General features: G+C 41.1%; 1 protein-coding gene across 1 annotated transcript in view; it reads left to right on the top strand.

Moving 5' to 3' along the window:
• Nucleotides 1-12,865, top strand: part of ATP6V1B2 (ATPase H+ transporting V1 subunit B2) — a 29,586-nt gene extending 16,721 nt beyond the window's left edge. Inside the window, exons 6-14 of the mRNA XM_008073989.1 lie at nt 84-223; nt 554-655; nt 1,011-1,108; nt 1,700-1,823; nt 6,219-6,369; nt 7,874-7,956; nt 9,277-9,381; nt 10,531-10,660; nt 12,580-12,865. Coding sequence (XP_008072180.1) covers nt 84-223; nt 554-655; nt 1,011-1,108; nt 1,700-1,823; nt 6,219-6,369; nt 7,874-7,956; nt 9,277-9,381; nt 10,531-10,660; nt 12,580-12,719 — 1,073 coding nt within the window. The 3' untranslated portion in view covers nt 12,720-12,865. The remainder of the gene's footprint in view (nt 1-83; nt 224-553; nt 656-1,010; nt 1,109-1,699; nt 1,824-6,218; nt 6,370-7,873; nt 7,957-9,276; nt 9,382-10,530; nt 10,661-12,579) is intronic.
• The last annotated feature ends 1,075 nt before the right edge of the window (nt 12,866-13,940 follow it).

The raw sequence follows: 13,940 nt of genomic DNA, 5'->3' as shown, positions 1-13,940 counted from the left end.
ACTTTTAATTTGATTTGATTTCTACTTTCATTCATGAATAATGTGTCAGCATACTAAAATTTTCTCTTTTGGAAATGCATTAGGTCAGCCAATCAATCCTCAATGTCGAATCTACCCGGAGGAGATGATTCAGACTGGCATTTCGGCCATAGATGGCATGAACAGTATTGCTAGGGGACAGAAAATTCCTATCTTCTCTGCTGCTGGGTTACCACACAATGAGGTGAGAACTGGGATTGGTTTGGTGTGAAATTTAACAGGGAAGAATTTCTAAGTGCGTCACTGTTCTTGGGAAACCAAATAAAGGGTTTGTAAAGTAAATGAGTGTTACTATTAGTATAATCCAATTACCTTGAATCTTTGTTCATGCATTTGTCTTCTTGTCTACCCTTGCATATCTTTGCAAAAAGCACAAAGTAATTCTGTTGAGTAAGTCCCCTAAGATATCCAAGTTACATTTATGATGACAATTCCAAGAAGTTTAGGATAAAAGTTATTTCATTGTAGAAATATTATTTCGATTACAACTCGATTCTTTTACAATCCTCATCAGATTGCAGCTCAAATCTGTCGCCAGGCTGGTTTGGTAAAGAAATCCAAAGATGTAGTGGACTACAGTGAGGAAAATTTTGCAATTGTGTTTGCTGCTATGGGTGTAAGTATAAGTTTTTTGTTTGTTTTAGTGTGACTTAGATCATTTTGCTTGTGTTATTAGAGCAATGCAGTAAACTGTACATAATTGAATTTATCTCTAGGTAGACAGTTTGCAACTTAGCATTTTTTGGCCAAAGGATTAAAATTTAGCATTTGACTAATTTGAAATTTAAGAATTAAATTTTTTTAGTTTAATTTGTCCCCCAAGCAGGCTATTTATTCTGTTGTCTGTTGTGAAAGTTTTTTGGGTACTTGAGACTTTAAAAGAAGGAAGAATTCGGATTTGTCGCTTGGCCTTGATCAGAAACATTAAGGATTTTCATTCTCTCAGCACTGATGAAGTTATTATTATTTAGGTAAACATGGAAACTGCCCGGTTCTTCAAATCTGACTTTGAAGAAAATGGCTCAATGGACAATGTCTGCCTCTTTTTGAACTTGGCTAATGATCCAACGTAAGTAAACAGAGCTATTTCTTTCTGTTCGCCCAGACTCAGGATCAAAAATGTTACTTACGACTAGGGAGGCAAAATATAATACTGGAAGTGTGCAGGCCCAGGAACAAGGACATCTTGCATTTAAATCAGCTCTACTTCTTGGTGCTTATGAGCACTGGGCAAATTACTTAAGCTCTGAAGCTCATGAAGTGGGACAAAGTCATATTTGTCTCAGTGGGTTCTGCATATTAAATAAGATCACACATATAAATTGCCTCGCACTCAATTTATGCTCAGTAAATGTTTTTTCCTTCTTATTCTTTTTCTTGCTTTTTTCAAAGAGGCCAGACACTTCTTACCGGATAAATCTGGCTTCCATTTCTTCTCTCACTCCTTTCCTCGCCTCCTTTCCCTTATCCCGGGTTTGAGAAACAGTGTAGCTCTGAGAAATCCTGGGGCTTTTATAAGACAACTACCTTACTTAAGAACCTTTAAAGTAAGAATTACTTTGCTCTCCTCAGTTTATGTAAAACTTTAAAGGGAAACTGTACTATTCTTTCCTGAATCATTTTGTTTTTGGCCTTTCAATTGAGTGATGTTCCCTTTCAGTATTGAGCGAATTATCACTCCTCGCCTGGCTCTTACCACAGCTGAATTTCTGGCTTACCAGTGTGAGAAGCACGTATTGGTTATCCTAACAGACATGAGCTCTTATGCTGAAGCACTTCGAGAGGTAACTTAAAAAGTTTTTTTTTCTCGATTAAACAAAATATGTTCCTTTTCAGTTATCTTGTCTCTTCCCAAGTTTTCATTTTTCTTTAATCTTGTTTTTTAAACTCATTGGTCGTATACGAGGGGAGACCCAGAACAAACCCAGAATTTATTTCTAAAAAATTGTATATTTATTCTTTCATGTTTAAACTTCAGTCACCTTCAGAGTACTCTCTGTTTGATGCAATACACCTGTCGAGACACTTTTTCCACTGCTCAAAACAGTTTTTGAACTTGCTAATTTTGATGCTTTTTAGTACTTCTGCCGGTTTTTTGTTTCACTTCTTCCACATCAGCAAAATGTTTCCCTTGAAGGACTTCCCAGGGAAGCAAAGGAAAGGCACTCAGAGCAAGAATAGGTGAATAGGGAGGGTGGAGGGGCATCAGGTCATGACATTTTTGATCAAAAACTGCTGAACACTCAGCATACTGTGGCAAGTGCACTGATAAATCACCCATCATGAAATGGGCAAATGTGTTGCAAGAATCTCCAAAGACAATTTACTGAAGCTGAACACAGCCTCCCACAACAATGCTAGCTGGTACACTAATGCCAATTGGTTCCTAGAACACTTATCTAGTGGAGGAAGCGGGTACTACAAGGGGCCCGCCCTCCAAAAAATCCAGGCTTTTTGTGGTCCCCCTTGTATTAGCAGAATGCCTTAGTTAATTAGAAAGGAAAATACAACTTCTTTTCTGTCAGCTTGGTGGAAGTAATCCTCAGAGGGCGACACTTAAGGTGTTAGCCTGTTTGTCATACTTTCACTATCGCCATGGATTAAGAACTGATTGTAAAAGGGAGTAAATAACTCAAGCTGTTTATTCAGTTATTCTCCTAGGAAGTTTCATCTTTAAAATTCAGACTGTTAATTTTAAACGCTCCCTAGAATTCCATTTTTGATGATGTTAATATTTAAATAAATAAAGACCATACTCACAGAACCTCTTCAGCACTCCCCTCGTGCCCCGAAAACTCAGTGTTTATTTAGGAACAATATGCTTGTTCTGAAATAAGCTACTGAAATTTTGAGTAAGTTACTCTTCTAAGCACATAAAAAGGGAAGAAGACTTCTGAAGAGACATACTCTATCGATATCTATTCTTTTTTTTTTTGAGTTGGAGTCTCACTCCATCACCCAGGCTGGAGTGCAGTGGCCGTGACCTGCTGGACTGCGGCGATCCTTCTATCTCAGCCTTCCAAGTAGCCGGAACTACAGGCACACACTACCATGCCCGGCTAATTTTTTATTTACTGTCGAGATGCAGTCTCACCAAGTTACCCGGGCTGGTCTTGACCAGAACCCACGGACTCGGGCAATCCATTCGCCTCAGCCTCCCAAAATGCTGGGATTACAGGCTAAGCCGCGGAACCCAGCCAGTATCTAGCTTCTTAACTCTGCACTCAAATGTTCCCTCTGAGGGGACACGTAAATCTAGCAAACCACTTGGATCTCCCTTTCAGAGGACATACAGAGATTGCTTTTTTTTTTTGAGCCAGAGTCTCACTTTGTCACCAAGGCTGGAGTAAAGTGGCACCCTTACAGCCACCCGCACCTTGACCTGCTGGGCTCAGGTGATCCTTCCACCTCAGCCTTCGGAGTAGCTGAAATCACAGGTATGCACCACCACACCTGGCTAATTTTTTGATTTATTGTAGAGACACGAGGTCTCGCCAAGTTGCTCGGGCTGGTCTTGAACCCCTGAGCTCAGGCAATCCTCTTGCCTCCGCTTCCCAAAGTGCTGGGATCACAGGTGTGAGCACCACACCTGGCTAAGATTGCTGGTGATTATACAGGACAAACATGCCAGTGCAAATTTTTTTAAATGTATGTTTTCTTGAAATTTTTAACTCAAATTGTGTGAAAAAGCAAATAAAGAGATGGAATATACACTGAAATGTAAGTAAAAAAAATATCAGCTGGTGTTACATAGAAAGAATGTGTGAAGTGCTTTCACAGTGGTGCAGAGACTGGACAATAAATTACATATTATTAATGTGGGAGGAAGAAAACAAGACTACATTGTCTGCTTGAATAGAAAAACAGATGGAACACATCCAACAGATTACCATTTCACAACAAGTACCATTGAACCTGCAGTGCATGTTGGTGACTGTTTCACATGTTACCACATATTAGAAAATTATAAGATATAAAATTTTGATTTTTTTTGTCATAAATAAGTTTTTCAGTGTCTAAAATTCCATTATGAGCCAAATATCATTACAATAAAATTACTGATTTCAACACTATACTATCTAATATGAAGTGATTCATCTTTCACTATTTTGTAAGAAAAGTGCAGTCAAGTTGCTGATAGGTGATTTGTGTGATTTCTCTGAGTGCAAAGGGTTAAAATTCTCTAAGCTCCAGTACCATATCTCACTTTGCTTGATTGCAGTTTCAAACCGTGGTAAAGGACTAGTTTTTTCCCACATCCATCATAGACTGATGCTTTTGTAAAATACAATTAAAATGACTTACTAGAAAAGAAAAAATTTTAAAAGAGGCCAGGCACAGTGGCTCACGCCTGTAATCTCAGCACTTTGGGAGGCTGAGGCAGCATCATCACTTTAGCCCAAGAATTTGAGAACAGCCTGGCAACAATTGCAGGGTCTTTACAGAAAAATCAAAGAAATAAGCCAGGCATGATGGCATGTACCTTTCATCTCAGCTGCTCAGGAGGCTGAGGTGGAAGGATTGCCGGAACCCAGGAGGTCAAGGCTGCAGTGAGCCTGGTTATGCCACTACATGCCAGCCTGGACAATAGAGTGAAACTCCTACTCAAAAAAAAAAAAGAAAAGAGAAAGGAGAATATTAAAAAGATATACAAATTAAGATTTTTAAAAAATCAATGGACATTAAAATATATTCTGCCCAGTTGCATTAAAGTTTCTAAATGCTTGTTTTGCTTTCTCTATTATTATCATTAGACATTATTAACAGCCGGTCTGCAGACCACACTTTAGTGGCACTGCTGAGCATACTCTTTTGGAAGTACCAAAGTCCAAAGTAGCACTTAGAAGTTGCACTTAATAGTGCTTTAGGAGCCGGGCTCGGTGGCTCAGCCTGTAATCCCGCGCCTTTGGGAGGCTGAGGGGCGGGCCTCCAAGGCTGGCTTCCAACACTGAGGTGAGTGAATTGCCTGAGCCCGCGGGTTCGGGACCCGCCTGGGCAACTTGGCAAGACCTCATCTCTACAATAAATCAAAAATTAGCCGGGTGTGGTAGCGCACGCCTGTAGTTCCAGCTACTTGGAAAGCTGAGGCGGAAGGATCACTGGAGCCCAGCGGGTAGAGGCTGCGGTGGCCGGGAGCGGCCACTGCACTCCAGTTTGGGCGACAGAGTGAGACTCCAACTCAAAAATAAATAAATAAATAGTGCTTTAGGGTTCTAGCTGATGGTAAGTTAAGATGTACACCTGTATTACAATGTGACTGTGCATGCCTCTGAGAGAAAGACTATTTATCACTATTCTTATTTTGTGTAGTCGAGTGGACTCCTGGCTTTGTGACGTTGAGAAACTATTTTTTCTGCCGCTTGATTCTAACTTTAAATTGTAGATAACACCTTCCTTTAGAGTTGTTGTGAAGATTAAATTAAACAATGTATGTAAAGTGCAACAAATAAGTGCTAGTGTACATTTCCTTTCCTTTTGACCTTTTTGGGATTAGATTCCATAAATATGGCTAGTCCCACAGCATGGAGTAAATCCTGTGAACCAAGAATCTTCTGTTTTAAGATTAACTTACTTTAACCAGGCTTGGTGGCTCAGCCTGTAATCCCGCCGCGCCTTGGGAGGCTGAGGTGAGTGGATTGCCTGAGCCCCCGCGGGTTCGAGACCCGCCTGGGCAACTTGGCAAGACCTCATCTCCACAATAAATCAAAAATTAACCGGGTGTGGTAGCGCGCACCTGTAGTTCCAGCTACTTGGCTGAGGTGGAAGGATTGCCGGAGCCCAGCAGGTCAAGGCTGCGGTGGCCGGGAGTGACCACTGTACTCCAGTCTGGGCGACAGAGTAAGACTCCAACTCAAAAAAAAAAAAAAAAGATTAACTTACTTTGATTTATAAAATTGCAAGCAGATTTTCTTCTAGAAAACTATTTGAAAATTTACATTAGAGCAATATGATTTTAGCAAAAACCTTCTGGTCCCTCATTGTCAACATTTTTGTTGCAGAATAATTTGAATTTGTGTTGCTAGGAGATTTTTCCAAATCATTTCAATAAAGACACCGTATAAAATGAGCACCATGGGATTTTCAACTTTGTTATTCAGCATTTTCAAACAAATGTGTTCTAACCAAGCTTTACTTGTCATATTCTGGTGGTAATACTCTTCTCTTTGACTTGCTGTCAGGTTTCCGCAGCCAGGGAAGAGGTTCCCGGTCGACGAGGCTTCCCAGGTTACATGTATACAGATTTAGCCACGATATATGAACGCGCGGGTCGAGTGGAGGGTAGAAATGGCTCAATCACTCAAATCCCCATTCTCACCATGCCTAACGATGGTAAGAGTTGTTCTTTGGATGATAGCAGACCTAATCACTGGGAAGACTTTGATTCTAAGAGAAAAGGCTATGTACTTACTATCTACTTTCTGCACTGAAATTCTTTTGAGAGCTCATCCTCTAGGAGGTTACCTTAACTAGTTATTTGTGCCTAAATATACTTTTTCTTTTGAAAATTACCCATAATTATTATCTTTTTGTGAAACAAAAGCAATTTTCTTCATAATTTAAATTTTAAACTTTGATTTATTAGGTATTATTGAGTGCCTGCTGTTTGCAGGAAACGCTTCTAAATGTAAGGAATTTTTTTTTAAAAGAATGTATGGTCTCTACTTAATGTAACTTAGTCTAATTGGAGATACTTTTTATGTATGTGCATCAGTATTTAAGATAGCTTATGCTAAGTGCTACATGAAGAGCACAGATAGTAAATGCCATAAGACTTTAGAGACAGAATTTTTAACCAAGGGCTCATTAGGAGTGACTTTCTTTTACTGTATCTGTGAACGCACACAGTTCAGTGCCTGTCTGCATGTAGCTTAGGGTGGCTCCTGGGGCGACACTATAGAATTCCTCTTATGTATTGTCTTTTTATCCTTATTTCAGTTTTTAAAAAGTACTTTTATAAGGTATTTTTTGAAACAGTAATAACTTATTGTAATTGATCACTGTTCTGAGTGCTTTCTATATATTCACTCTTTTGATCCTCGTAGCATCTTTGAGGCAGGTGCTGTTTGAGGAACAGAGAGGTGAAGTCATTTATCAAGGTTAGGAAGTGATAGATTTAGAACCCAGGCAGGCAGAGTTCATAATGCACACTGTTACCGTGTCCTTTCCCTGACACGAAAATGATTGGTTCCAAAGGAGTAGCTACAAAATCGTGTAATAATTTAACAGATTTAGAAATGTATTGCTTTGTACGATCTTTTTGGTGTGGCCTGCATAGTGTTGCTTTACTTGTCTAGCATTCCTCTGTTTTACATGGTAAAATGTTGCACATCCATCTGAGATGGAGTATGAACTAAGAATGTTCTCTCAGTATACATCTGGTTGGCAAATTTTTATAAGGGAGCTTTGTGTTTAAAATGGAGCCTTACTTATATATCTGGAAGAGAGACTTTTTTAATGAGTGCAGCCAGTTTACCTTATAGTGCAAACACACATGTAACTGCTGTAACCAAACAGACTAGCCAATAGAGTAGTCATTAGCCATGGTTGACTATTTAAATTCAAGTTAGTAATAATTAAATAAAATTCAAATTAAGTTTTTAGTTTCATTACCACATTTCAATTTCTCAGTAACCACTCTTGGCCAGTGGCTACTATATTGGACGTGCAAACACAATGTTTCCATCATCACAGAAAATTGTTGTAATAACACTCTTCTAGGTAATGCTTTAGGGGTACAGGTTGACTTCTTGTGGGTTTGGTTCTATGAGATGGCCACTTTAAAACTCATAAAGTAAAAGTACTATGCTTAATGTCATCTGTCTTCCTCTGGTAGATATCACTCACCCCATCCCTGACCTGACTGGATACATTACAGAGGGGCAGATCTATGTGGACAGACAGCTGCACAACAGACAGGTATGTGACATTTGAGCAGTGCTATGAAGCTTATGGATCTGCTCATCAGTTATTCTTTAGTGACTTTGATTTTACTCTTAGGAATTATTTTGCTTAGGAAGTGTCAGCTAGAACTGTTTCCTCTTTTTTTGTGGGATGGTCAGGGTCTCACTCTGTTACCTAGGCTGGAGTACAGTGGCACGATCGTGGCTCACTGCTGCTTTGAACACTGGGCTCAAATAGTCCTCTTGCCTCAGCCTCCTGAGTAACTGGGACTATAGCATGCACCATCACACTTGGCTAAATTTTTTATATTTTGTAGAGACAAGGTCTTGGCTGTGTTGCCCAGGCTGGTCTTGAATACCTGAGCTCAAGCGATCCCCCCACCATGGCCTCCTGAAGTGCTGGGATTAGAGGCATGAGCCACTGCACCCAGCCATTGAATTGTTTTTAATATGGCTTTAAAATGCCATTTTAGTGTACTAAAATTCTGGTGTGGACAAAGTGCTAGGATTAAGAATTATCATTGTTTTTAATTGCAGCTTACAATGGAGTCCATTGTTGCAAAGAACATTTTTGGGTATTCTCTTCCGTAATGGCGTATTCTGTCAATCTTGTTATTAATACAAAAACAGATTTTTATTGGTTCCGTAGTAGATGCTGACTTTAAAGTCAGCTTTTAGGTGGAATTATTGTTCATCTCTTTATTTTGTATACGGTTTCTTAAATTAAAATTCTGAAGATCATTTAGACTTGATAATTTACCTACCATGTAGAAATTGAAAATTTGTTTTTTTCAAATGATCTTGGGCTGTTTTTTCGTTCGTTTGTTTTTGAGTTGGAGTCTCACTCTGTTGCCCAGACTGGAGTGCAGTGGCCGCTCCCGGCCACCACAGCCTCGAACTGCTGGGCTCCGGCGATCCTTCCGCCTCAGCCTTCCAAGTAGCTGGAATTACAGGCATGTGCTACCACGCTCGGCTGATTTTTGGATTTATTGTAGAGATGAGGTCTCGCTGCCTAGGCGGGTCTCGAACCCGCGGGCTCAGGCAATCCACTCACCTCAGCCTCCCAAAGGCGCAGGATTACAGGCTGAGCCACCGAGCCCGGCTTGGGCTGTTTTATAGATTACACTTTTTCGGACTTGAGTCTCAAAAGAAATATGCTATAAAGTGTTTCTTACTACCTTTTCTTCCTAGGAAAAGATATTAGAATTCATCTAGGAAACAAATGCAGCAGTTTTATGTGATTTAAGGCATAATAATGAGTTTCAGATGCTTCTTTCTAATAAATCTTGAGTTTTGTACTTAAAAACAGTATTTTTTTCCTCCCATTCTACCTAAGATTTACCCGCCTATTAATGTGCTGCCCTCACTATCACGGTTAATGAAGTCTGCTATCGGAGAAGGTATGACCAGAAAGGATCATGCCGATGTGTCTAACCAGCTGGTACGTATGTTCTTCTAAGAGTAGTGTTTTAAAGAAACTAGTACTTTTCTCAGTCCTTTCTTTCTGCTTACACCTCTTGTCTTTCTCCCTGATCACTTTTCTTTTCCCTATCCATGTAGAATTTGAGGGTAGGCTTCATGTGGAATATATAGTCATTCGTTAGAACCAAGACAGTCTTTTGCTCATAAGGACAGATGCAGATAATCAAGATTATTTTGAAACCCATGTCTAATGCTATATAGTTTCTAAATAAGATAGTTAAGCAATAGGTTGTTTTAATTTTTTTTTTCTTTTTTTTTGAGTTGGAGTCTTACTCCAGCGCTCAAGCTGGAGTACAGTGGCATGCTCACAGCCACCATAGCATCGACCTGCTGGGCTCCTGTGATCCTTCCACCTCATACTTCCAAGTAGCTGGAACTACAGGCTCACACTACCATGCCCGGCTAATTTTTTATTTATTGTAAAGACAAGGTTTTACCAGGTTGCCCAGGCTGGTCTCAAACCCATGGGCTCAGCAATCCACTCTCGCCTCAGCCTCTCAAAGTGCTGGGATTACAGGCTGAGCCACTGAGCCCAGCCTGTTTTAATTTTTTATTAGTAATTTTAATGGTAATTATAGAGTATTCCTAAAAGGATACTCTAACATATTTCTTGCTTAACATATTAGCAATCACCAGAGGAGTTTTATATATTCTATGAAATTCTTGATTTTTATAGTAACAAACACAAATAAAGAAAAATCCCAGTCTGAGAGACCATAAAGTAGAAATGGCAAACCTATGGATGTCGCAAATATTTTTCTAGAATGGAACTTCAGGGTGGTTTACCCTGTGGTTTAATTATGAGTTCCAATTTTCGAATGCTCTATGTAAATTGAAAGCCCACTAACACATTGAGGAAGTGTATTTCTTGTAGAATGTTAGTAATGTCTGTGTATTGTGTGCCTGAAGGCTCCTTTGTGAGTGAGACTACTTTATGATAAAAAGTCCTTCTGGTACTTCCATATGAACTTTATGTGAATTGTGTCTGTATGTTCCTTCTGTGGTCTCTTGCAAAGAAAGCTACAGCAGTACATTTGTATATCCCAGATTACAGTTAACATTTGTGAAAGTGTATCTGTTCACTCACATAAGCTTTTCTTCTCTTTAGTATGCATGCTATGCTATTGGAAAGGATGTGCAAGCCATGAAAGCCGTAGTTGGAGAAGAAGCCCTTACCTCAGATGATCTTCTTTACTTGGAATTTCTGCAGAAGTTTGAGAGGAACTTTATTGCTCAGGGTAAGACGACTCTTACAAACAAAAAGTCTCGTAAATCCCAGTCTGAGAGAATTTTCTTTGGTCTCTCTCTGGTTATCCTTCTGATGAGAAAAGAGTTTCTTCCAGCCACCTGCCTTAGCTCTGACTCCTCCTTTGCCTTCTAAACATCTTGGGAAGGTTTTCACTTGGTTGTCCAGTTACTTACGACCATTGTATTGTTTTCTTTCTCTGTGGCAGTTCTGAACCCTCCTCTGCTGTGCAGCTTCACTGCCCGTTCTCCTTCACAGCTTGTCGGCAGTGACCTTTTTTGGCTTTTGGGGCTTGAGACTTTTCTGATTCATCTCTTCTCATGTCCTTTTCTCGCATCTTACCTTCCTGGTCTTTAACTGTTAATATTTAAAGCTCAGTTATACCTGCTCTTTCTGTGCTTTTTTCCATTGACTTTTCTCTGTGCTGCGGACTCTGTTATGTGTGATCTTCCCTCTCTTTCTAAATCCCACGTCCAATCCCATGTCTCCAGATGCCTTAGGGACGCCCTTGTTGATGCCACCGCCCCTCAGGCTCAGTGTGGTCAGAACCAGTTTTTTTTTCCCCAGCTTGCCTCCTGTCCTGCCCCGCCCCTGTCCATTTGTATTGTCTGCCTCCAGCACAATCATTGTCCTGGTTAACCCATGCTTAGTAATGGCATTGTTCTTAACCTTCTTCACTTACTCTCCAGTGGTCAGTTATTGACTAATTTGCATTCTCCTTTAAATGTCTTCCCCTATCCTGTTTTTCATTCCCATTACAATAGTTTAGTCCCGTGTTTCTTTAACTTTAATATACATTTGAATCAACTGAGGTGCTTGTTAAAATGCAGATTCTGATTCAGGAGATATGGGTAGGGCTAGAGATTCTGTATCTGTGAGTTCCTGGGTTATATTGAAGCTGCTGGTCTCTGACTCCTCAGTTGGGCCACACTTTGATTCTCCAGGCCCTAGTCCAAACCTTTGTTCCATCATCCTTGGCCATTGGCACCAGCATGTTCACTAGTCTCCTTGATTCCATATATATCATAGCCAGGTAAATTTATTACTCATTTTATTGCCTGGCCCTCAACTAAAAGTCCTGCAGTGGTCTTCATTACATAGCACATGTAGGGTTTTTGAGCTGTTTTGCTCGGTCTTTTCCATCGCCCCCTGCTAATGCTAGTTACATCCTATTCTTGGTAGTGGTTACCACAGGCGTGTTTATTTTGGAATAATGCATCAAGCTGTACACATAGGATTTGTATACTTTTCCAGTTATGCATTGCATTATATTAAAATCCCCCAAATATTTGCAGTTGTTGGTATTTTCAGTGTGAAACCTCAATACCTTAAACAAAATAAAGCTAAAGTTTTTCCAGAACTCCAGCCTTGGGGATGAAGAATAAGATTTATGTGGAGGATGAGGATGATTCTGCTATTGAAAGTAATTATAACAACTTTTGAAAACTCCAGGCCTTCTGATAGCATGGTACTCTTGAGGGAATTGCATGTATGCAGGTACCCAATTGGCATTTAAGACCTTGCAAGCATCTGTACTAGTCTTCTCCAAATGCAGCCTTTTCTCCTCTGTGTGAACCTTCTGTTCTGGGACCAAACACTGAGAATAGTTTCCATTGTCCAGGGATCCTTTCCAGTTGTCAAAGCCCAGGTCAGACCCTACCCCCATAGACACCCACACACACAACTGCTTTCATCTCCTGTCTGGGCCTCTCCCTTCTCTCTGACCTAGGGTGCTGTTGTCTGTACCCTCGTTTCCACTTTTCATTCTCATGCAGTCTTGGGAGTCCTAAGTTTTGTTTTCTTTTTCGTATTTAATGCTCACACTGCTAGTCATATAACAGAATAAATACTGAAAAATACTGCTAAGTTGGAAGTCTTTTGCTTTGATTAATTTAGTGTCAATTTTTTCAGGTCCTTATGAAAACCGCACTGTCTATGAGACTTTGGACATTGGCTGGCAGCTACTCCGAATCTTCCCCAAAGAAATGCTGAAGCGAATTCCTCAGAGCACCCTGAGTGAATTTTACCCTCGAGACTCTGCAAAGCATTAACCCATTGCTTCATCACTGGCTTGGGCCTCTTGTGAAATACTGGTTCTGTTTACTTTATTCTTTGTGCACTTCCCCACCACTGCCCCCACCTTTGTGTTGGAGTTTACTGTGTTACCCTGTAATTAAACACGAGAATAGGTAACATATTGTGCCAGTGTTGCAATGTTTTAAACTGCTAACAGACTTTAAAATATTCCCTATTCAGAGAACCTGGGTTTTCTTTTCTTTTTTTTTTTTTGAGTTGGAGTCTCACTCAGACTGGAGTGCAGTGGCCGCTCCTGGCCACCGCAGCCTCAACCTGCTGGGCTCCGGCGATCTTTCTGCCTCAGCCTTCCAAGTAGCCGGAATTACAGGCATGTGCTACCACCCCCGGCTGATTTTTTGATTTATTGTAGAGATGAGGTCTCACTGCCCAGGCGGGGCTCGAACGCGCGGGCTCAGGCAATCCACTCACCTCAGCCTCCCAAAGGCGCAGAATTACAGGCTGAGTCACCGAGCCCGGCAATCCTGGTGTCTTTTAAGGACAAGAATTCACTATGAGGTTCTCACCCTCACAACCTCATCTAAACCTAATCACCTCTCAAAGGCCCCATCTCCAAATGCTGTGCCACTGGGGATGAGGGCTGTAACACCTGAATGGGAAGAGGTGAACAATTCCATCCACAGCACTTGGTTTTTTCCTTGGCCAGGCACAGTGGTTCATTGCCTGTAATCCCAGTACTTTGGAAGGCTGGGGTGGGAGGCTCATTTGAGGCCATGAGTTCCAGGCTAGCCTGGGTAACATAGCAAGACCCCATCTCAACAAGAAATAAATAAATAAAAATAATCAGGCGTGGTGGTGAGGGCCTGTAGTCCCAGCTACTGGGGAGGCTGAGCCAGGAGTTCAAGGCTGCAGTGAACCAAGATCATGTCACCTCATCCCAGCCTGGGCAACAGAACCGTCTGCAAAAAAAGTCTTAGTCCTTGTAACTGGCTGCATAGTATTCCACAGCTCGAATGTGTCACCACTGAGTAAGCCAGGGCCCTGTGGAGAGACTTGTGTGTCCCATCCTTTGCCATTGTGGACACTGTAACACGACCAACGCCTGTGTACTTCACTCCTGCACGTGCGTGTGCGCACCTTGGACACATCTACACGGGGCCTGCGGGTTTGACCCGGAAGAAGAAGGAGGCGGACCTCCGATCGCGGGTTGCGCCTCGGCCCCTGGGGGCTGCGCTAGG

This window comes from Carlito syrichta, unplaced genomic scaffold, assembly GCF_000164805.1.
Source record: "Carlito syrichta isolate Samal-C Ts95f unplaced genomic scaffold, Tarsius_syrichta-2.0.1 Scaffold316252, whole genome shotgun sequence".
NCBI classification, from domain to species: Eukaryota; Metazoa; Chordata; class Mammalia; order Primates; family Tarsiidae; genus Carlito; species Carlito syrichta.
Note: the sequence above shows the minus strand (reverse complement) of the source record. Positions and strands in the feature narration are given on the sequence as shown.